This window comes from Colletotrichum lupini, chromosome 10 (assembly GCF_023278565.1).
Source record: "Colletotrichum lupini chromosome 10, complete sequence".
Classification (NCBI taxonomy): domain Eukaryota; kingdom Fungi; phylum Ascomycota; class Sordariomycetes; order Glomerellales; family Glomerellaceae; genus Colletotrichum; species Colletotrichum lupini.
The window spans coordinates 2552373-2576312 of NC_064673.1; the positions used below are offsets into that span (position 1 = coordinate 2552373).

The 23940-nt window shown below is 46.4% G+C and overlaps 6 protein-coding genes across 6 annotated transcripts; 3 read left to right on the forward strand and 3 right to left on the reverse strand.

Moving 5' to 3' along the window:
• Window positions 1–7106: 7106 nt before the first annotated feature.
• Window positions 7107–9679, forward strand: CLUP02_17925 (DEAD/DEAH box helicase; the record flags this gene model as incomplete). Its single annotated transcript, XM_049296829.1, has 2 exons — window positions 7107–7247; window positions 7358–9679. 2 exons carry the CDS (start codon window positions 7107–7109, stop codon window positions 9677–9679), a joined length of 2463 nt encoding a protein of 820 aa, XP_049138053.1.
• Window positions 9680–10057: 378 nt separating this feature from the next.
• On the reverse strand, window positions 10058–13825 carry CLUP02_17926 (spindle pole body-associated protein sad1; the record flags this gene model as incomplete). Its single annotated transcript, XM_049296830.1, has 1 exon — window positions 10058–13825. The coding sequence occupies one exon, from the start codon at window positions 13823–13825 to the stop codon at window positions 10058–10060; it is 3768 nt and encodes a 1255-aa protein (XP_049138054.1).
• A 2827-nt stretch (window positions 13826–16652) lies between these two features.
• CLUP02_17927 (UDP-glucose 4-epimerase) lies at window positions 16653–18030 on the forward strand (the record flags this gene model as incomplete). Its single annotated transcript, XM_049296831.1, has 4 exons — window positions 16653–16681; window positions 16830–17064; window positions 17127–17577; window positions 17627–18030. 4 exons carry the CDS (start codon window positions 16653–16655, stop codon window positions 18028–18030), a joined length of 1119 nt encoding a protein of 372 aa, XP_049138055.1.
• Window positions 18031–18271: 241 nt separating this feature from the next.
• Window positions 18272–19551, reverse strand: CLUP02_17928 (quinone oxidoreductase; the record flags this gene model as incomplete). The annotated part of the gene is made up of 2 exons (XM_049296832.1): window positions 18272–18526; window positions 18595–19551. The coding sequence occupies 2 exons, from the start codon at window positions 19549–19551 to the stop codon at window positions 18272–18274; spliced, it is 1212 nt and encodes a 403-aa protein (XP_049138056.1).
• A 226-nt stretch (window positions 19552–19777) lies between these two features.
• On the reverse strand, window positions 19778–20821 carry CLUP02_17929 (uncharacterized protein; the record flags this gene model as incomplete). The annotated part of the gene is made up of 7 exons (XM_049296833.1): window positions 19778–19890; window positions 19951–20021; window positions 20135–20148; window positions 20232–20361; window positions 20438–20487; window positions 20559–20706; window positions 20784–20821. 7 exons carry the CDS (start codon window positions 20819–20821, stop codon window positions 19778–19780), a joined length of 564 nt encoding a protein of 187 aa, XP_049138057.1.
• A 139-nt stretch (window positions 20822–20960) lies between these two features.
• Window positions 20961–23909, forward strand: CLUP02_17930 (uncharacterized protein; the record flags this gene model as incomplete). The annotated part of the gene is made up of 8 exons (XM_049296834.1): window positions 20961–21038; window positions 21137–21297; window positions 21414–21437; window positions 21518–21698; window positions 21790–21992; window positions 22067–22504; window positions 22710–22770; window positions 22893–23909. 8 exons carry the CDS (start codon window positions 20961–20963, stop codon window positions 23907–23909), a joined length of 2163 nt encoding a protein of 720 aa, XP_049138058.1.
• Between the last annotated feature and the right edge of the window lie 31 nt (window positions 23910–23940).

The window sequence follows — 23940 nt, forward strand, 5'->3', positions numbered from 1 at the left end:
CCTCTTATTATAGCTCCCGTTATAGTATTAATAAAATTAACGGCCTTATTTTAAGTAGTTAGCTAAGTACGTATATAAAGCCTCCCTACTTTTTACTTACCGAGCGGATTATTATTATTAATTATTAAGCTTTAGAAGTATATACTAAAGCCGCTATTATTATTATTAGTATTATATAAGTTACTCCTTTTACGTAGCTAGATCTTAATAATCTCTTAGTAACGTATTACTAAGGGTTATAATATTATATCTTTCTTTAAAAAATTACGCTAGGCTAGATAAAAAGGGTTTTATAATATATTATTAATTAACTTATTTTTAATAACTTTTTACTACGAACTTAACGTTTATTATCCTATTTTATATATACCCTTTTTTTATAATATTTAAATTTATTAACTATTTTTATTACTTTTTTAAAATACTTAATAAGCTCTTATATATTATACTTAATAAGCTACTTAGCTTATTTAATAAAATATTATAAGTTTCCTCCCTCGCTTTATATTATAATAATTTCTTTAACTTCTTAAACGTTTTACTTATTCTCTAACTCCGGGAGATTTACTATTTAGTTACTGACTATTTAGTAATTTCTTTATAGCTTAAACTAAAAAACTAAGAAAATATTATATATTTTTTAATATTACTTTAATAAATATATTTAATAAGCCTATTTTTCTACCCTTTTAGCTATTATTATTTTAATATATCTCGGCGCTAGTTTATTATTTTTAAATTATATATTCTTTATTAATAAGCTAACGACCTCTCCGTAATTAAACCTTTTTAGGGTATATTTTTTATTATAATAAGCTACTTAGCTTTTAAAAGCTTATACTTATACTTGCGTAGCCTAGGCCCTAATCTCTTTAATTTTCTAAACCCTTTCTTAAACCCCCTAGATTATAGCTTTATAATTAAGTATATATTTAACGTACTTAAAGTAATAGCTATATAATATTATATATGGAAATACTTTTATAATAAAATATTAATTATTATTATATATAAACTCGGCCTTCTCTAGCTACGCTACTTACCTATTTAGCGAGCCCTTAGTATAAATCTTTAAATACTTTTTTAATATTTAATAAGTTTACTCCGTTTAGCTATTTATTTATAAATAATACGTAATAAATAGTTAGTAACGTATTACCCGTTCTTTAGTAAACTCTTCTTAAAATACGCTTATAAAAAGCTTATTTTTATTTATAATAATACTTTTAAGCATACTAAACTTATATTTAACTTCCTAGTATAGGATACTTATTATTTATATTACGTTAAGTATCTTAACAATAGGTAAGAACTTTACGAACTTTATTATATAATAAATAATAACTAAAATATTATCGTACTCTATATTATTATTGCAAGCGCTTAGTAATAGCCCTATAATAAAGTCTATAAATATTTCTCAAAATAAATATAAGGGTAGTAATAATAACTATAGCTACCTATATAGCTTATATCTTAAAGTTATAACTCTTAAATAATACTTATAGTTCTTAACGTATTTTTAAATATTTTATTAAATATTTTTTAATAAAACTTCTTTTAGATTAGCTTGAGAGTTTTCGTAGCTCCTATATAACCTACCTGATAGTTATTATAATATTAGCAAAAGATCTTTATTTAAAAAGACTTTACTTCAAAAATAATAAGTCTTTTTTTAAAAAATAGTATACCCTATTTATTAAGCGAATATATTCTTAGCTTATTAGCCGTAGTACGAACTTTTATTAATTATAATATATAGAACTTATTTTTAGTTTATAATCCTTTAACGAGCTCTTTAGTTTTTAATAAAAAATAAAAAATAAATACCGTTTCGCTCTTTATAAGCTCTTTTATAATAAAGCGTAAGATATACTATTTTAGTATAATAACCTTAGCTCTATTTAACTCCTCTTTATCCTTACCGGACCGTTAATAAGCGTTTATTAATAACTTTTTTATTTTCTTATCTTAAGTTATTACGGTAATAACTATTACTATTTTATTAATACGCCCTATAATACGCTATTAATATAGGGGAGAGGATTCCCTATCCCTAAAACTAGTTAATATTTAGCTAGGATTATAAAAAGAGGCCTTAACTACTTAAATATATACTTTAATAATATTATTTTATCTTTTTAAGCTAATTATCCTTTATTAAACGTTAGGTAATAGTTCGTTAATAAGACGTAGCTTTTAAATTAATATAAAGAGGACGTCTTTATAAAATACTTCCCTTTCTATATAATCTAGCTTTTTAAACAAACCGTCCGCTAGGTTCGTTTTTTTTAATTAATATTCTAAGTTAAAGTTAAATATTAATAATTTATATACTTACTTCGTAAGCCTTTTTTAAAAGTCCTGCGCTAGTGTGTTAATTATTTTTTTAAATACTTAGTAATTTATTAGAACTATAAACTTTTATAAAAAGCCCTAGAGGTAATAAGCTTAATACTCTAGCCCTTTTATTATAACGAGCAGTTCTTATTAACCTATAGCCTATTATTACTCCGTATTTATAAACTTCTATAACTAATAAATAACGGGTTATTATTCTCTATTAGCTTATTATAATAAGATTATTATAATAGCTTTAACTAAAGCGTTAATTTCTACCTATATAATACGTTATGAATTCTAATATATAAGTATAGTTACCGAGGTAAAAGTAACTTTTAGCTAATTAAACGCCTCGTCTACTTCTTTAATTTATTAAAAGTCCCTTATTTACCTCTTTTTTATTTTTAATATTATTATTATCAGTATAATAATACCTAAGTATTTAATAATAAACTTCTAATAGAAGTTATAGAACCCTAAGAATACTTAGATATCCCTAATAAACTCTAGCGCTTTCTAATTAGTAATTATTCGTACTTATAACGAGTTAATCTCGATTCTTTTTAATATAATAATATAATTTAAAAACTCGACCCTCTTTTAATAAAACGAGTATTTCGATAGTTTAATAAAAAGCCTATATAAACGTAAACGTTAGAGGACCTTCTTAATATCCTCCGTATACTATTCTTTTATTATTAAATAGATTATTAAATTATTTATATATACTATATAATAAGTATTTAATAAGTCGGCGAGCGCTTAATAAATATATACTTAAAACGTTATAGGTACGTTCGTTAGCCCGAAAGGTATAATAATATACTTAAAATAACTATATTAGCTCCGGAACGCTATTTTTTATTAATCTTTTTTTTTAATTTAGATATAGTAATAGGTATTTTTAATATCTATTTTTAAGATCTATTTTACTTTATAAAGCCTATTTAAGAGCTCGCTAATAAGTAGTAATAAGTATTAATTTTTTATAATTACTTTATTTAGCTTATAATAGTTTATATAAAAGCGTAGCGTACTATTCTTTTTTAATATAAAAAAGATCGGTACCCTAGCCTTATTAACTAAAAATATAATACGATTATTTATTAAGTTTTTAATAATATATACGCGAAGCTTATTAAGTTATTTCTTATTTAATAAATAAATAGGATTATATAATAGTTTAGTATTTAAAACTAAGTCGATAGAGTATTTTACCCCGCTATATAATTATAGTCTTTTTATTAACTACTTATTAAACGTCTCTATTTCTAATTAAAGTTTTAATAATAGACCCCCTCGTAGTTTAGTTTCTATTACCCCTATAATACTTTTTATAATAATAATATATAATATATATACCCTCTTACGATTTTTAACGATATTATGAGCTATTACTTTTAGTTTAGTAACCGAGATAGGCTCGTATAACTATATATTTATCGCTATATTAATACGAATACCTTCTTAACTTATTAATAATCGTAATAATAAAAGGTTTATTATTCTTTTATCCTTATTAATTATAATAAATAGTCGCCGAATCTTCTTTAGTTACTTATAGTAGTTAATAAAAAAGAGCGTTAATTAATAAGCTTTCCCTTAGTTTACGGTTTTATTTTAAAAGTCCCTTAATAAGAGAGCTATAATAGTAGCCGGGGTTAACCCTAAATAAGTTATAAGCCTAGTATTAATAATATTTATCTTAGAATATATATTTATATTAACTTCTATTAGCTTTTTAATAATACTTTATAAAACTATTACCCTACCCTTCGTAGTTATTTTTATTAATACCCTCTTAATATTTAATATAAGCATATTAAATATATTACCTATACTTACTCGTTTTCTAACGAGTTAACCTTTATAACTCTTAGCTTAGTAATAACCCGTTAAATAGTTATTAACGTTAGCTTCAATTAGGGGTATATTAACTTATTATTACCCCTACTTTTTAACTTATTTTTTTAATACTTACTAAATATATAGCCTATTTTATTATATATAAAATACTTAATATTATTATTATAACGCTTTTATAATAGCTCGGTACGAGTACTCTTATTATATAGCTTTTATAATATTATTCTTAACGAGTCCTTAGAGCCTAGCCCCTTAAAGCTCTTTTTACTTTTTTTTTATAAAAAGGGGATATTTAACGCGGTTATTTTAATAATAAATATAGCCTTTTCTTATTATCCTTTTATAACTAATCGCCGCTCTTTTATTAATTTAATAATTATAATTTATTAGCTTCGTAAACTATATTATATACTCTTTTAATTAAAACCCTATAACGAATTAAATTATCTTATAACTAAGATAGTAATCTAAAAAAGAACTAATATACCTCTACTTTCGAATTCTTTATATCTTTTATATTTAGGTTATAATAAATCGCTAACTACTTAGTAAAGAACTAAGTAGGGGTCTAGCCCTCTTTTAGCCTCTTTATTCTTAGCTCTTTATAATATTCCTATTCCTAAGTCTTAGGGTTTACGTATTATTAGTAAATAAACGCTAAAAAGTCGCCCTAAGAGAGGGGATCTTAGAGGCTCTTTTTATAATTATATTATTGCGTTTATAATAATAAAAATATCTTAAATAGGGCCTATTTAATATACTATTCTATAGTACTTTTTATATAAAGCTTATTACTTACCTCTATAATAATAATTTAGTTTACTACTTAAGTACTTATAAACTCTTCTTTAATTAGTTTATAGTTATAAAAAGGAGGCTTTTTATATTCTTATTAACTTAGACGCGTTATTAGCTACTTAATAAGCTATTAAACGAGCTCCTTATATTAACGCCGTTTTTAGTTTCGATCTTTAACTATTATTTTTATTATTTTATAAAAATAGGTTATTATTAGGCCTATAAAGTCTATTAAACTAGCTATTTTAATATTACTTGCGCCTTTATATACGCCTTAACCTCGTATATTTAGTAATTAGTTATTAATAAAGCCCCGTTTATAATAAATAAGGTTTTTAGGGTATTAATAAAGTAACTAGCTTATAAAAATAATCTATTCCGATTATCTTCTTTATTTAGCTCTTTTATAAATACTAATATTTAAATAAAACTTACCCTATAATAAGCTCGTTCTCCTAAATAAAATAAGGTTAAATAGTTAACTCTAAATAGTTATAGCTCGTTAATATTAATAGCTCTTTATTAATAACTAAGTATCGTTTTATTAACGTTCCGTTTATTTTTATAATTTATTATTACTTATACTAATTACTTTATAAAAATAAAAGCTTTAGAATTATAAGAAATTAGGCTATAAGTACTTAATTAGTAAGGCTATAATATAGGTATAAGTATATTATAAAACTAAAGTTTATAAAGTCCTTTATAAGGGCTCTGCTTTTTAAAAAGTTCTTTTATAATACGATCTATATACTAGTTACTAAGTTATTCGCGTCTTATTGCCGGCTATATCCTAAATCTATTATATTATCCTTATTATAATTATTAAAAAGAGCCTCGAACTTAATAAAGTCCTTAGTATTTTAATTAATAGTTTTAATATCCTCTTAGCTAGGGAGGGAGAGCTTAGTAACTAGGCTTTAATAAGTAAATAAGAGGTTGCGGGGGGGGGGTAACGATTTAAAAGGGCCCGTTAATATTATTACCTTTTTAAATTCTTAATAAACCGTATAATATATATATAAGAAGTATTATAAGAATTATATAAAACTTATTATTATTTCTAAATATATTAGATATTTATATTTAGAGCAAAATTAATAAATAATTTAATAGTATAGGTACGCGCGCGTAATAAATAAAGGTATTTATAATAACTATAAGGAGTTAAAAAGAAAAAAAAAACAATAACTAAGTAACGCTATAAGAATTTAAATATATATAAAGTAGTTAAGTAGCCTCGCCCTTAGTAATTTATATATTAAAAGTAGTAAAATACGTACTATTCTAAGTTAAGATTTTATTTATTTTAAATAAAGGGATATATTTATAATAAACGTAGTTTAAAAAATACGTATCCCTTATACTTATTTTTCTTTTATTTATATTTAACTAAATTAAGCCTTTATAAGGGTATTTAGAGATTCTATTTTAGGTATAATAGCTCTTTAGTAATAGTAATTAGGGGGTATATTACGTAATAGGGATAGTAATTACACTTTATAAAGTGCCCGTTACGTACTAAATCACGTGTCTATTTTAGATATCGTATATATAGACCTTTTCTTTTTATCTATTTTTACTTTAATAGTTAAGCTACTTTTATTACACTCCGTATGCCCATTGTTGCGTGCCATAACTCGTGACACATGCAATGAATTCAATCTGTCATAGATAACGAGCCAGCTCTTCTATACATTACCCAACGTAATAATTAAGGCCGCTGTGGGCTTTTTTGCTGTACCTACTCACTTCAAAGTTGATTATCGCCTAGATAATAGGTACGTATGAGATTTATGTTGGGATGGGAATGGTGACATGGCTACCTTACCTTGCACCAGAGGAGAAATAGACATCTCGAGTAAACTGAGACGCCAGACGGTGCCAGGTGTCACGATATGCGCCACCACCAACCCCACAAACGGCGTCCCCTGTCGCCGAATGCCGAACTTTTCACTCCACCGCAGCAACCCGCCGCCGAAAAATTTCCAGGCGCTTCCTCCAAAGGCCCGTCTGAACATCTTTTTTTTTTTTTTTTTCGCGCCCTTCTGAGATCCTCTGCGGTAGTGACAGAGCTTGACGCAAACGAAACGACGACAATGGCGACTCCCACGAAGCCTCCCGCAAAGGGATCAGGGAAGAAGCAGCAGCCCAAGGTCCTCAAGAGAGATTCGCGCCTCGAAAAGAGAAAGCAACAGCAGCAAACAATCGAGCAGCTCGAGAGGGCCGTAGCCGACTTTGTAAGTATTTTTTGCGGGAGCGCCCGCTACACCCAAACCCAAGTACACGACGACATTGCGAATTTTTGGACCAAGGCTGACCCAGGACCCTGTGTCTACACGATCAATAGGACCCCAAGAGCGAATACACCAGCTTCTCCGAACTTCCCCTCTGCGAAACGACCCGAAAGGGCCTTGAGAAATCGCACTTTGAGACCCTCACCGATATCCAGTCCCGCGCCGTACCCCTCGCCCTCAAAGGAAGCGACATCCTCGGCGCCGCCAAGACGGGCAGTGGCAAGACCCTCGCCTTCATTATACCCGTCCTCGAGAAGCTCTACCGTGCGCAATGGACAGAGTTCGACGGCCTCGGCGCCCTCATCATCTCCCCGACCCGCGAGCTCGCCGCCCAGATCTTTGAGGTCCTCCGCAAGGTCGGCCGCTACCACAACTTTTCCGCCGGTCTTGTCATTGGAGGCAAGAGTTTGAAGGAGGAGGCTGAGCGTCTGTCAAAAATGAACATCCTCGTCTGCACGCCCGGTCGCATGTTGCAGCACCTCGACCAGACGGCCGGTTTCGACGTCGATAACCTCCAGATCCTCGTGCTCGACGAGGCGGATCGCATCATGGACATGGGCTTCCAACACGCCGTCGACGCCTTGGTGGACCACCTCCCCTCTACGAGACAGACCCTGCTCTTCAGCGCGACGCAGAGCAAAAAGATCTCCGACCTCGCGCGCCTGAGTCTCAAGGACCCCGAATACGTCTCCGTTCACGAGGAATCCACGCCCAAGAACCTGCAGCAGCACTACATCGTCACTCCCCTCCACGAGAAGCTCGACACCCTCTTCGGCTTCATCAAGGCCAACCTCAAGAGCAAAATCATCGTCTTCTTCTCCTCAGGCAAGCAGGTCCGCTTCGCCTACGAAGGCATGCGACACCTCCAGCCGGGTGTGCCCCTCCTCCACCTCCTCGGCAAGCAAAAGCAGCTCCAGCGCATGGAAATCACAAAGCGCTTCGCCGACGCAAACGCATCCGTCCTCTTCGCCACCGACGTCGTCGCGCGCGGCGTAGACTTCCCAGCCGTCGACTGGGTCGTCCAGGTCGACTGCCCCGAAGACGTCGACACATACATCCACCGCGTCGGTCGTACTGCCCGGTACGAGCGCGACGGCAAAGCCGTCCTCTTCCTCGAGCCCAGCGAGGAGGCCGGCATGCTCAAGCGCCTCGAGCTCAAGAAGGTACCCATCAACAAAATCACCGTCAAGGAGAGCAAGAAGAAGAGCATCAAGGACCAGCTCCAGAGCATGTGCTTCTCCAACCCGGACCTCAAGTACCTCGGCCAAAAGGCCTTTATCAGCTACGTTCGCTCCATCTACCTGCAAAAGGACAAGGAGGTCTTCAAGTTCAACAAACTCGACCTCGACGCCTACGCCGCGAGTCTCGGCCTCCCCGGTGCGCCGCAGATCAAGATGCGCAAGGGCGAGGACGTCAAAAAGGTCAAGAACGCGCCCCGCAAGGGCATGTCCTCGGACGAAGACGAGGAGGACTCGGACGACGCGGCGGCGGCGGGACCCAAGAAGCCCAAGAAGCCCGAGGTCAGGACAAAGTACGACCGCATGTTCGAGCGCACGAACCAGGACGTCCTCTCAGGCCACTACACCAAGCTCGTAGCCAACGGCGACGAAGTCACCGGCGACACAACCGACCCCGCCGCAGCAGCACCCGCCGGCGCAGACGGCGAAGAAGAAGAAGACTTCCTCTCCGTAAAACGCGTCCTCAACGACTCCGAGCTCGACGCCGAATCCAACCTCGCACCCGGCGCCAAACCAAAGGTGATATCCTACGGCGGCCAAGACTTCATCGTCGACTCCAAGCGCCGCGAAAAGGCCCTCCAGTCCAAGAAGAAGATGCTCAAGTTCAAAGGCCGCGGCGAGAAGCTCGTCTTTGACGAGGACGGCAACGCGCACCAAATCTACGAGCTGCAAAACGAAGACGACTTCGAAAAGGAGGGGCCCGCGGAGGCGCTCCGGCAAAAGTTCGTCGAGGGCGAGGCGGCGCGCGTCAAGGAGGCCGACGTGGACGATAAGCTTGCCGCCAAGGGACGGCTCAAGGAGAAGAGGCTTAAGAGGAAGCAGAGGGAGGCCGAGGAGCGCGGGGAGGGTGTGCCGAAGAGCGCCGAGGGACCGCAGGTCGCCGGTGGTGACGACGGGGATGAAGATCCGTTGGCGCTGTTGCGGTCGTTGCCGATTGCGGGTGAGGGCGGCGGCGAGTACAGCGGTAGCGAAGACGAGAGGCCAAAGAAGAAGACCAAGAAGTGGTTTCAGGATGACTCCGATGAGGAGAGGGAGAAGAAGAAGAAGGCCAAGAAGGGCGGCAAGGTGCTCGAGATTGACCACGAGCCCGAGACGTTGGAGGACCTCGAGGCATTGGCCTCGGGCTTGTTGAATTAAAACGATATATACCCCGTTGAGAGGATTTGAATCAAAAGGAGAAAAAGGTTAGCCTGCCACAATAGAAGCACTTGAACATGTACAAGATCATTCATCAGGAGCAGGAGAATGCTTTGAATACGTTATGCGTTAAATACTCTCTTTGCCTAAGGACTGCATCAAAAAGAAGTCCACGGGGTATCGTCAACCCCCAACGCCAGGTGCCTTTTCAATCCCTCGTTCCCTGAATGCTTGGAAAACCTCATGTCTTGCAAAAAAAAGCCATTCCTAAGCCAGTGCGTCCCACTCAAATGTAGCGAGGCCCAGTCGAATCAACGCCGGAGACGCAACGACTGAAAGGCGCTATCTATCTCTCCGCTCCTTTGTCCCAATCTCTCCTCAAGCCTCGTTCTCCACGCCATAGAGTCGCACTCTGTACAAGCACGTGTGGTCAGAACCGTAGTTACTGGTCACGTGAAGCGCAATTTTATCCGTGTAGGCCCCCAAAGCAAGTAGCTCCGAACTGAGCTTATGTACGTGTGCTCCGTTGAGCGTGTCGCTGCTTTCGTAAGTAAATTGACCAATCTTCACCCAGCCATCCGAGAGTTTGGTGCCTGGGAAGTGGGCTGCCGCAAAGTCGGCAACCCGGTTACGCGTGTGAAGGTCGGTGTAATATGCCAGAATGTCAATGTCCTTTGGCCGGGCGTCGGGATTCAGCGTGGCCCCAGGTAAAATGTGCTCGACGACCAGATGCTGTGGGACAATCTCTCGACTGAGGATGTAGCCGATGCGGACGCCGCCTTCTTTTCCATCTCTATCCACGACAACCATGCCACACCAGCAGTCTCCTTCGTCCTCCCAGCTGTACAGCGTTGCAACCGGGGGTTCGATGTGAGGACTCCGTGATGTAAGTATCTTGTAAAGCTCGGTGCCTAGTTTGGCCTTGACGGGAGGCACGTAATCTGGCGTAAGATAGTCGCGTGATACAATAACGCCGCTACCATGAGCCAAGTAGTTGACCTGATGGCGGAGTTCTTTATCCCAAACCGCACCGATCTTGCCTTGCGCAAGCGCTTCTAGTCCGGCATTCGCAATCGCCTGGCGGATCATGCCATCAACCGCCGTTATCATCTCGGTCCGTGTGACACCCTTAGGCGGGCTCTTCTTTAAAATGCCCTCGACCGATTCATTGATATACTGCTCCAGCTTCTTCTGCAGTTCCTGCGCCTCAGCTTTGACCTCGTTCCTGTGCGTTGCGAACTCGCCCTTAAGATGGCGGATGAACTCATCTCGTGTTACCACGACGTCCTTGGTGTCCTTGTTCTTGAACTGGTCCTTGACGAACCTCTCAATCTTGGACTCGAGATCCTTGCCAATCTTGTCCGGAATGGACGTGCTGAACTGGGGTTCGAGTATTTTGGCGATCTTCCTGTTATTGTTGACGAGCCACTTCTCCCAGGTCTTGTCGAACTTGGACTGTGAAATGGTCTCGACCTCCGCAGAAGATAGTCCTGGCGCAGGCGGTTCAGCAGCTTTCTGATACACGGGATCCTTCTGGAGTCTGCTCTTGATCGCCAACCAGTTCTCATCGGAGATGAAGTGGTAGCCGCCATGACCCCGGCTCAGGGTCAAGATTTCGGTATCGCTTTTCATGAGGTCACGCAACGCGTGGTAGAATTCCTCTCCCACGACGGGCCGTCCCTTCTTGTCTAACTTCATGTGCACAACCTTGGGAACAATCTCCATCAAACGCGAAAGTGATCCCTCGTGGAGCTTGCTGGCCGTCGTCAACTTGGTGATTTCGTATTCGTGATTGCGTTGTTGGCGGATATATTCTCTTGCGTCATCATCGCTGAAGAGTGTCGCCGGTCGCGATATCCAGAGTGGGACGAATTGTCCGAGATTGTGTGAGAAGTCTGAAAGACCGTACCATTGGATACCGCCTAGTCCAATAGCCGGTGTGGAGTTCAGTCCTGTCAAGGCACCCCATACCAGGAGTGACAGAAGCAGAACGCCGAGCGAAGCCTTGAGAAACCAAAAGTCCAGAGAGAAGACAAAGTTGAGCAAGTCCACGAACGCGTCGGCAATCTTGAACAAGATCCAACTTGCCCACGAGAACTCGCTGTAGGGAACCTGCCGCGAAGTCACAATTGAATCCATGTGGCCGTCTGTATCGGATCCAGAGCCGTCGTCCGTCTCGGGACTATCCGGCCGAGGGACATTTGTCCATTCATATACTGTATTGTAGACCCGTGGCCATGCCTGCAAACGAGCATTACGCTCTTTTCGAAGAGCTTCCTGTTTCATCCGTTCCTGCCGATGCTCCCGTTGAATCTTTGCTCGCATTTCAGGAGTGAACATACCGGCCCCGCCTTGGCCAAGTGCTGGCCGACTGTTGTTGTTGCCAGAGAGGCCACTTGAACTGGGAAGCCTCGATGAGCCGGTTCCGGCCGCCGCGGATGGTGGAGCTTCTACTCTAATGGCTGGCGGATTCTTGGCCAAGGGACGAGACGGTACTGAATTACCATTGGCGGGTAGAGATTTGCCAAATAGAGGGCGAGGAGGCGCAGGATTTTCTTTGGCAGTCAGCGGTCCACTCCGAGCAGGAGTGAAGTTCACGGCCTGCATCGGCTTGCGAGGTGAAGGATTACGGGTTGAGACTTGAGGCGACTGATTATGGAGAGATGGCTCTTCGCTAACACGACTTGACAGACGAGTTGAGCTCGACCTTGCGGCAGGAGAAGGTGACACCGAAGTTTTGTTGGCTGCAAGCTGACGGGAGCTTGCTACTGACCCTGGAGGGTCTCTCTTGGCAGGAGATTGGTTGACAAGGTGAGCAGGTGAGACCTGGTAAGGTGATTTACTGCTGCGCGGCCGAAATCGACCTGACGGTGGTGTACTTGGTGGCTCCCGTTGAGGTGGACGGATGGTACTCTGGGAGGGCAGTAAAGGCACCAAGTCGGGAGGAGGTCTATCAGAAACCTTGGTGATCGGCGCTTGGATGGCACCTTGGTGAGGGACTGCCTGATTCAGATTACGCTGTGCCATTTGCGCGTTGTGCCGGGGATCGCGTGCCAAGCGCCTCAATGGACTTAGTAGATCTATGCCTCTCGTCTGTTCTTTGGAAGGAGAGGGCTCCCCGCTCTCCTCTATCGACTGCAAGCGACCACCACGCTCTGAAGAGAGAGATTGCGACGGGGTTGAGCCAATATCAGCACCCCCGAAGAGTGAGCTTTCCTGGCCAAAGGTGCGAACTGAGTCTGGTGTCGGAGTCGGCTCCGGAGGGCCTTGAACGAATTGAGAGCGAGACTGGGAATAGGGCTCTTCGGATATGGCTCGAGCGAAGACGGAGTTCCAGGTTGCAGCGGGAAGAGATCGCCTCGCAGGTGTCAGACCTTGAGCCGGGTCTTCTGAGCTGGCTCTCCTATTAATCGACTGCGAATATGTTGAGAATTGCCCTCTCGGCGGTGCAGCACCCGGTAAGAATTGCTGTGGAGGAACAAGAGGGCCTTGCTGGAATGAAGGAGGTTCGTTGGAGGGAGGAGCTGACACGAGGTTTAGCAATGGAATTGAGACCGCGGCAAGGCACGACCTAGTGTCGCGCACGTGGTCCGACTTACCAGTTTTGGCTGGTGATTGTCGTCGCGGTGAGCGTCGGACGAGGGGCGGATCTGGTGTTGCATCCCTCAATGGATCGGGGGATTCTGACGACTCTCGATAAGGACCAAAGTCTTGGTCGAAGTCCGGGTCGGGGTCAGGATCAGGACTCGGTTGCACTCTGCGCGGCGGATTCGACCTCGGCGCTGGTTGGGGAGCTGGTGACTTTGTTTGCCTTGTTTGCTTTGTGCGTCGAGAAGGAGGCGGCTTTGGCTGTTTGCTGTTGCTGCTCTCACTGCTGCTGGAGCTGGCATCATCGCTTTCGTCGCCATCATCCGGATCACCGGGATCATCAGAATCATCGCTGTTGTGTAGTGTGTCCTTGATGATGTCTTGCAAGTTGCGTTGTTGACCGCGGCGAGTGTTCCGTAGAATCGTGGAAGGTGCAGACCCATAAGATGTGTCAAGTCGCGATGCCAACGGAGGCAGCTCTCGACTGACGGCAGCACCACCGGCTAAGGTGGATTGCGCCTCACCGTTATCGTCACGGACCCTTCTTTTGGGAGGCATCTTGGCGCAGTGTGACGGAGGAAGGTCTGTGAGGATGGTGAGTCGTGGGTTGCGACGCCGGGTTGTGTATCAAATGAGATCACTCAACACCACGTAGTAGTGAGATGAGATAGGGAGTAGAATCGGTGAAGATGAGAAGAGATACAATGTATGAGGAGGAATGAGTGACGGGGCTGAATGAGTCAGGTAGGTTGCTGAGAGTTGTCGAAGTAGAAGTGACGATGAGGTCAAACTCACTGCCGGCAAGCGCGAGAAGAAAGAGCGTTGAAGGAAAGAAGCAATGGAAGGAGAAAGGATTGCAAAGACGCAACTCACATTATTATTGTTTGGGTAGACATGCGCTGCAGTTTTCAGCGAGTCTCTGAAAAGCAGTTTGTCGTAACTCGAGGTCTCTTTTGTCTCGTCAACAATGGCAGGTGCAATGAAGCATGAGATCTATGTTGAGCTACAATGGAGGCGGGTCCGAAAGGGAAAGCTCGAGAAGAATTGGCGCCAGGTTGGAGGTCGGATGCGAATGTGCCTTTGTGAAGGCTGCAAGGGAGGCAGTTGCAGGAGGTTGGAGTGAGAGAAGAATCCCAAAGTGAAGCTATTCCAGAGGGACAGGCTCGCCGGATCGGGAAGGGAGGGAGGCGGATTGTCAACAAAGAGAGGAAGAGCGGTCCCTGGTCGCAACGACCATCTTTTCCCAGGCACAAGTCGCGCCAAACCAGGCGCGCGTCGGATCGTCGGTGTAGAGGACCAGATAGATGGGCTTGACGAAGGAATGCGGCTGAGCGTGCGGAATGAGCGGGTCAATGGAGTGTCGGTCGAGGAGAATGAGTTTTGCGACAGCAGTGATGCAAGGCGAGAGATATCCCGAGGGTTCGTTGAGTTCTTTGTGCCGTCTTGAAGCATTCACTTGAGGAACTTCACACCCACACACACACACACCGGACATGGGAATGTTTTCGCGACGGACAGCCGCCCACCGCCAACCGCCCAGCCAGCAACCGGGGGTCGGGCGCAGAGAGAGAAAGCTCAGACCCTGGCAGCGTGTCCGTTGCCCACGCACGCGCTGTCCTCCACTGATCAGGTCCCCACAACGGTGGTCGGCCAGCTTCGCGCCGCCGAGTCTGAAATCTTACATAAGCGAGAACCTTGGTTCCTTAGATAAGCAGTCTAAATTTGCGACCACGTGATGATACCTCGAATTGCAGATGAACCTCAGGTACCTACCTTACCTAGGTACCTATCTCGATGAGATAAGATAAGCCGTCTTGGTGGAGAAGAGGTTCTAAACCTGAGGCTGCAACACTTCATTAATCCAGACCACGCAGTACGTCACCGAAGGCTCCACGCCGTGCCCACAACCTTTGAGACTCCACCTCGAATTGCTGGTTCATCCTGGAGAGATTCATCGACATGCGATTCCCAACACGTGCTTTGGTCCAACTCGCCGTGCGCCCTGCCATTGATATATCGCGCAAAACATCGAGTATATGAAGGGCACTTTGACTCGATGCAAGACCTGCGCCAGGCAGCACGGGAAACATGCAATGACTAATCCTGAGCCATGGACCAGCCTTGGTATCCGTCTCGTCTGCGCTAAAGCAATGTGCCTAGGCCCAGACCTGACTTCCATTCCGCTGCCGTCTACAAACACGGGCACCCGCCGGCCCCTCACCCTCGTTCTTTCGGGCGAACAACCGGACAAAATGGCAAGACTGCAGTGCCAGACTGGATCCCGCAAATGCGCATATGGAGAACTCGGGCAGGAAAGCACCTACTCGGCGAGGCTAGGCCGGTCAACCACCCAGCCGCTCCAACAAACAGCAAAGAGACATCCGGGAAGGGTTAAACAATACGGATACGGGGAGCATGCGCCGGGGAGACACTCCACCAGGCCATCCACCTCTTGATCCGTCATCCGATCTCTCTCTTGACTCTCACTCTGGCCTCGTCAGTTTATCGGTCTATGGATGCCTGACCGCATTCACTCGGTTCGTCCTGGATGGCAAGATACACAAGCCAGTGATACGGTGACAGTGAAGGAGCAGCATTGAACATGATCAATCAGTAGGGACCTTGTCGGCCCGTCCACCGTCACGAAGATCAGTCTCCACGGCACCGCGATCCCCGGTCGTTGCAAGTTTCAGCGTGCCAACAATTGCGCCGTTTGAACATCGAGGATGAAATTAGTCGGCTCCGCAGCCAGCCACAGAGCCTGAGATTGGTGCCACCCCCGCCTGCAGGACCCCGCCATCGCCTCCAATTTGGCGCGCCAGATTGGCCGTTGCGAATGGAACATTGAGGTGGCCCCGAATGGCCCCAAATTCACTACTGCGAAAAGACGCAGTACCTACATTCTGGGACTGGCAGCACGCATTGCACTCAACCTAATGCTTGGTCTCGCTGGTGGGCATGGTGGGCTTACCGGTAGACGTGGGTGTGGGCGTGGGCGTGGGCGTTGGCGAACGCGAACGGTGGCACTCATGGCCGAGCCAATTTCTCTCCCACATCATCACTCAGCCTGGACGTTACAGACAGACGACCCCGTTTACTTTTTCCTTATTGCGACCGTCGCCTCATTATTCCCACCCCTCACGTCAACCGCCAGATATATCTCTCGCCTGCTCCCGCATTCCTTTACAACCTCTCCCTTTCGCCATTCCTCCAAACTCAACCTCACGACAGACTTGCGCTCTCCTTCAAACCCTAACGACTTGATACCCCGACGGACCGCGCAACTCTCACTACCCTTCGTCAACTTACCTACTCTCCCCCCCTCCACCTCCAAATTACCCCTCACCGCATATAGTTGCGATCGCCGCCAGCAAATTTCTTCACGATGGCCATTGGAACTGTCTTGGTTACCGGGTAAGCTACCGCCTCTTCTCGCCTGACTAGCAAGTATATGGCAATCCCATTGCCTGTGGCACCGTTGACACCAGCCGTCGCGGCGTTCTTTGTTGGCGCAAGTCCGAATACAGCATAGAGGCTAACCGCGCGATTTGGTGGCTTGCAGTGGTACCGGCTACATTGGCTCCTTCACCTCCCTCACTCTCCTCCAGAACGGCTACGATGTGGTCATTGTCGACAGCTTGTACAACTCTTCCAAGGTTGCTGTCGACCGTATCGAGCTGCTGAGCGGCAAGCGACCCCACTTCTACCAGGTCGATGTCACCGACAAGGCCGGCCTCGATGAGGTCTTCAAGAAGCACCCCGAGATTGACAGTGTCATTCACTTCGCCGCGCTCAAGGTCAGCTCCTTTGCTCCTTTACGATGCCCTTGTGCCACGAAGACTAACACGATTGATCACAGGCTGTCGGCGAGTCTGGCGAGATCCCTCTCGAGTACTACCGCGTCAACGTTGCCGGCACCGTCTCCCTCCTCCAGGCCATGACGGATAACGATGTTCCCAACATTGTCTTCTCTTCCTCGGCGACTGTCTACGGCGATGCCACCCGTTTCGAGAACATGATTCCCATTCCCGAGCACTGCCCGATTGGCCCCACCAACACCTACGGCCACACCAAGGCCTTTGTCGAGCAGGTTATTACTGATCACATCAACGCCGAGCGCAACAAGCTGAAGAAGGCTGGCAAGCCCTACGAGCAGTTCAACGGCGCTCTTCTGAGATACTTCAACCCCTGCGGTGCTCACCCCTCTGGTCTCATGGGTGAGGACCCCCAGGGCGTCCCTTACAACCTGCTGCCTCTGCTCGGCAAGGTCGCTACCGGTGACCGCGACAAGCTCCTCGTGTTTGGTGACGGTAAGTAACTATGGCGAAATGATGGAGAAGCCCCGCTGATCATGAGCAGACTACGCCTCGAGAGACGGTACCGCCATCCGCGACTACATTCACGTTGTCGACTTGGCCAAGGGTCACTTGAGCGCCCTCAACTACCTCCGCGAGAACAAGCCTGGTGTCAAGGCATGGAACCTTGGTTCCGGCCGTGGCAGCACCGTATTCGAGATGATCAAGGCTTTCAGCCACGTCGTCGGCCGCGATCTACCCTACGATGTTGTCCCCAGACGCCAGGGCGACGTTCTCGATCTCACTGCCAACCCGTCCCTGGCCAACAAGGAGCTCAACTGGAAGACTGAGGAGACACTGGAGAAGGCGTGCGAGGATCTCTGGCGCTGGGTCAGCAACAACCCCAAGGGTTACCGACAGGACCCTCCCCCTGAGCTCCTTGCCAACGCCAAGCCCACGAGCGGTTAAGCAAAAGGAGGGACGGATATGTATCAGTGCATCAGCCACATCTTGAGAAAAAAAAGAAAAAAGTTTGGTTGCTTATCATAGATGATGATAGAATTAGTGCTATTTGCAGCGAGAGCCATGATACGACATCCGCCATAGAGAGAGGATTTAATTAAAAAAAGAAAAAAAAGTTTAAGATACCACTCCCTCGCAGCACCTCCTGGTTGACCCGCTTTCATGAATATCATAGACGTGCGTTTAGTCAATCCACCTTGAGGATCAGCTTCCCCGTCGTGTTGCGGCTCTCCAAGTCCTCGTGGGCTTGCTTGACGTCCTTGAGCGGGTACGCCTTGTGGATGGCCACCTCCACCTTGCCCGAGGTAATCATGTCAAAGAGCTCCGTGCTGTACTTTTCCAGCTCCTCCCTGGTAGCAGTGTAGCCGTTGACAATGGGCCGCATGACCTTCAAGTTCTTGGGGCCCAGCTTGAGGATGTCAAAAGGAGGAACAGCTCCCGACTGGGGGAATATGTTAGCGATGCGACTAGACTAGCAGACCATGTCTGAATGTTTGACGAAGAGCTTACCGCGTTGCCAAAGACGACCAACCTCCCCTTACGCGCCGCCATCTCGATATCGCTATCAAACGTCGCCTTTCCAACACCGTCGAAGATGACATCCACGCCGTGCCCGCCCGTAATCTTCGCCACCTCCTCCACGAGGTCCTGCGAGCGCGAGTTGACAATGAACTCTGCGCCGTTCTTCTTGGCCAGCGCGCACTTTTCATCGGTGCTCGTCGTGCCAATCACCCTCGCGCCCACGGCGCGCAGCATCTGCACGAGCTGCAGCCCGACGCCGCCGGCGGCCGCGTGGACGAGGACCCACTCCCCCTCCCTCACCTCCCCCGCCTCGCGGACGAAAGTCCAGGCCGTGAGACCCTGCAGGAGCGCGGCGGCGGCTTTGTCCGTGGCCAGCGCGTCGGGGATGCGCAGGAGCTGAGCGGCGTTGACGGCGGAGTAGCCCGAGTAGGAGCCAAAGGGGCCCATGTAGACCACGCGATCGCCTTCCTTGAACTGGCCGGAGACGGAGGGGTGGGACTTGACGACGGTGCCGGCGCCTTCGCGGCCGGGCGTGATGGGGAGGGGCGCTTTGTAGAGGCCGGTGCGGAAGTAGGTGTCGATGTAGTTTATGCCTGCGTATTCGTTGCGGACGAGGACCTGGTTCTCGGCGAGGGCGGGGAGGGGCAGGTCGGTGTGGTGGGTTAGGACTTCTGTGCCGCCTGTGCGGGGGATTTGGATGCCGTTCATTGTTTGGGGGAGGGAGGAGGATGAGGCCATTGTGAAGTGCGGGGCTGGGGAGAGGGAGGTTTGGAGGGTTGGTGATGGGATGAAGGTGCGGGTTTGGTGGTGAGTTTGGGTGAGGAAGGGTTGTGATGGGAGGATTCGCGTGGATTCGGCGAGGGTGATGAGGATTGGTGTGGGTTTGGAGCTTCTGGTGAGGGTGCGGATGGATGTGAAGGGTCGCGAGATGAGGAATTGGGACATTTGCGATGGGAGGAGAGGTCTCAGTCTCTTTTTCTTTATTTTTAGTCTGTAACTATGGGACGACGGAGGGGCGTTTACGCATACGCAGTATTGGAATAGCTTCCGATTGCGCTCGAGGTCACAATTGTGGTTTAGTCAGCGTTCCGATGAAGTGAGGGGAGAGGGGGGAGCTCTCTTTCCCATAAGACGTGATTAGAAATGCTTCAGCTGTTCTGGCGCGTAGGAGCTATGAGCTTTGGGTGACGATGGCGGGGTTCTTTTCCTTCTCAGGTCGGCAATGAGGGGCGGGCGGGGGGCCGGAGGCGGCTACGTTCGGGTGACGGGTGAGAGAGGGGTCGGCTTTCCGATGGGCGGACAGCTGTCAGTGAAAGGTGGATGAGATCTTTGCCGGTCGTGTACGAGTGAGGATGAGAGTGTGAGAGTGAGGGTGAGTATGAATGAGAAGAGGGCTATGAAGGGTAAGAGTGAGACTGAGAGATGGGGTGCTTCACATCATATGCTCATTCATTTCATTGCGAAGTGCTTCAACTTTTTGACAATCATCCATCGGTCGATTAATATGATCATTATGATCACTGATCACATTGTCTCAAAGACCTGGTCTTGGTGCATTTGATGGTGAATCGAGTAGGATAACTATCGCTATGGACTGAGAGAGCGGGACTCTTTACTCGACTCACTGCGAAAGTTGCATAGCTTGCATCGAGTGTGAAGGAGAAAAGGCGACCACCCCAAACACTGAAATTCGAGCATCTAATGGAAGAGGGAAATCGGGAGGCATTGTGGGTTGAACTGAAGACTTGCGATACACTGAGGTGGATGAGAAAATGTGTTGCCAGTTAATGCATACCGAGCTAACCACAACACTACTATCCCCTTGTTACACTAATTGAACTTGGTGCCTATTGCAAAGTATGCATCTGGTAGGAAGAAAAACTAATTCAAACAAAGCAAAGAGAAGTAGTGGCAAGATCGCAAAGTAGAAAGTAAACCGTTTGGGCACCCACTTGACACCACAGGGGTGCTCGAGCGCATTCATCCACGGCCTGGCATTGCAAACCTTGAAGGTCTGATGATGGACTGACCACCTCAACACCCTTGGCATGAACCGCTGGTCGCGGCGGCAGTGCGGGCAGTGATGCTGCCAGGTAGTCTCTGGAGCAGAGATGACAGACGCCCGGTTCTGGACGACACGCCACCGCTGCTGGGTCGGTAATCACGGCATTATTCACCGTCGTTCATTCATGGTGGATGGGTTGATGCAGTTCATCGTGGACTCGCACGAGGGAGAAACCAGTTGGATCTTTTAGTCGTCAAGCCTCAAGAGGTGAACCAGCATGTTCCCTCCCAAAGTCGGGGAATCTCTGAAGCTAGTCAGTTGCCAAGACTCGGATTGAGTGCGGACAGCAATGCGTCGGGGCACCCGGATGATCGCCAATCGGTTTTGTCTGGGGTTCATTTCTTCTTCCCGCGGTGACATTCTAGATGTGACCTTTTCAGACTTGTCGGCACCCTTCCACCCTTCTTAATGATCTCATCCATCCTATATATCAGTCCTGGTCTTGATCACTTGGCTTCTTCTTAGCATACCGTACATGGCTATATCAAACCTGTCACCGCATCTTTTTCAGCGTGTGGGTTGCATTTTCCCTTCACCAATCGATCTCAAGACGCGTCAAAAAAGGCCAACATTTTGGACGCAATCGATGGCGTCTTCAATGAGGCTCAGCCCGGCTTGGCTTCTGTGTGTACCTTGGTCTAACTGCGAAGGTACAGCGGCGTAGTAGCGTACACTTGTTTCCACGGTGGAATGTTTCGGTGAGACGAATGAGCTGCGGGCATTGTGTATGTGTGTGTGCCAGCCATCCTTCGGCCATGCACGCCACGTAAGAGAAGGGCGGCAGAAGAACTTTCTTGGCCTTCTTTTGCGCGTGGGCTGATGCGTCGAACGCCACACAGTATGTAGAGGTACGGTAGTTGAGCAAACCCAAAGCGGGAACGCACAGCCAGGTGGCCGGAACGGCAAGGCAGTTTGCAAGGTTATCTACGGATACCTACTCCGTACCGTCGATGACCTATTCGTGCTATCCGTCCAGGATGCTTCGTGCCTCTTTTCCCTCGATGGAATGGTGACCATTCTGTCAGGGGTCAGGGGTTGTTGCGGCGCCTGTGTTGTCCCTTCTTGTCCTTCAAACATTCGGGGACCGGTTCATCTTGCCCCAGAGTCTTGGAGCATAGGCCTTTGGGTGGTTTTCTCAGACTACCTGTACGGATACCTTACTCGGGTCAAACGAAGAGCCACTTGGTGGCCATGCATTCCTTGGCTTTGGAGTCTTTCTGCCCTCGGCCCCGAGAGATAATCAGCGGAAGCACATGCTACTACTGGTTCGAATACATAGATCCATTGAGTTGCTGTCTGCGTCAACAGGCAATGGAGAAACGTGAGACCTGGCGAGCATTGTCTGTATGAGTGATTACTTTCTCTCTCTGGAGTCTCGGCAACTCTTGGCCCAAGACTTGGCCCAGGACTTGAAATTCAAGTTGAGGTTTTGAAGACGTTCGGGTACTCCAACGGACTCTTCGGTCCCCTCCTCCGTAGCTCGACTCCTTCATCTTCTCCACTTTCTGTGCCGTCTCCTCCGCCTTTTCCTGCTTCTCTGACCTCTCCACCCCATACGCCTCCACGCTTCGTACGGGACCTTCAGCGATCCAGGGATCGTCAACGTGTCCGCGTATGCCCTGCCACGTTCGCGTCGACTGCTCACCGAGCCCATTTATCCTCACCACTCACACGCGCCGGCGCTGGCGGCAGCTGTCCCCCCGGGTCGCCCGACAAGCTTAAACGAGGAATGGCTGGTCTCTCGAGGCTTGTTTGCATAACTGGCTTTGGGCGGATGACTATCCATACTCCAACTTTTTCTGCCGTTTATCCTCTCCCTATGCCGACGCTGCTGTTGAATCTCCATTTTCTTCATTGTCTCTAATTGTCAATCATATCCACTCTCAGGGGGTATACCCCTAGCTATCCGAGCTTCAGTCAACTACGATATCCCCTTTAATCATTGCCAGTCCGGAGCTTCATCACGACTGCGTCCAGGAAAAAAAGGCCGACGGTCTCATTCATCAACCTTGATCGACGTCACTGTCCCTTGGTGAAGCTTCGAGGGCCCTGCCATCGTCCGACCTCATAAACCCCCAGCCACACCCTTCCTTCGACCTGTCCGCTAATCGCCTAGCCTACGGATACGCTTGTCACGCTTGTCGCTCCCGAGCTCCAACTCCAAAAAGAGGTCCCGGCCACCCTAACCGTTTTTCTATTGTGACACTCGTATCTGGAAAAGACTAGGGGACCAGCCTCCAAAGTGGGCAAGTCTCCAAGCAAATTCTCCAAGAGAAAAAAAGAGAGAAAAGGACGAACAGACGAAAAACTTGAACTCCACCCTGCTGAAACGCGACGCATTGTCGCCACAAGGCTTAGGACCTCGGGATACCTCAACTCAACTCAACCCGCGACCCCTGCTATCTGCCCTCTGCCCGTTGGACCTTTCGATCTTTCTTCGCCGACGTCTTTCGTGCGGTGTGCTTCGCCTCGAGTTTCTATCCGTCCACTCCCAAGGCCACCACACCCGCGTCTCTTAACGCCTCTGCAGAAGGACACGGGCTACGCATCGTGTTGCTGCTTGCTACTGCTTGCTGCTTGCTGCTTCTGCTTCTGCTGCGGCTGGCCGTCAGAGAACTGCCCGTTCTGCCTCAACCCGGCTTGCATCATTCTACTTTTCCCACCCTCACTTTCTTTTGAGTTCAGCTCTGCGGTCAACCCGTGTCTGCCATCTCCCGTCTGGCCTCTTCCCAAGCGGTTGAGGGCACAGCTGATACGATACGAGTCGTTCTGGGCCGAACATCCGCGAACCCCAGACAGAAGCCTCCCAGGCCCCCCAAACGAACGATCCGTCCATTCATCCAACGTCTCTTCTTCCACCACCGCCAATCGCCACTACCACCACACTTTGTATCCTCTTTATGTCAGCCTACCATCGATCCTGGATGCTTGTTCTCACCTCCTCCGTTCATGCTATTCCGCCCAACACTGCTACCGGGCCATAGGCCGTCTTTTCCGCCGTCCCTCTGCCGTTGAGCGTGCAACATCATCTTGGGACGAAAACGAAACTTTGCGCCGCACGTCTCCTCTCTCTCTCTATCTCTCTTCTCTCAGCTCATCTCACGTAGCACTCCGCCTCATTCAACCTCACCCTCACCAGAGCTATCCGCTCACAGCTCTTTCTCATCCCTTCCCTTTCTTCCTTTTCTCCCCCTCCTCCCTTTCCCTAGCACCATACGGCCAGGTCACCGCCGTATAACACATCGCCAAACTGTCTCCGTTCCTATTCT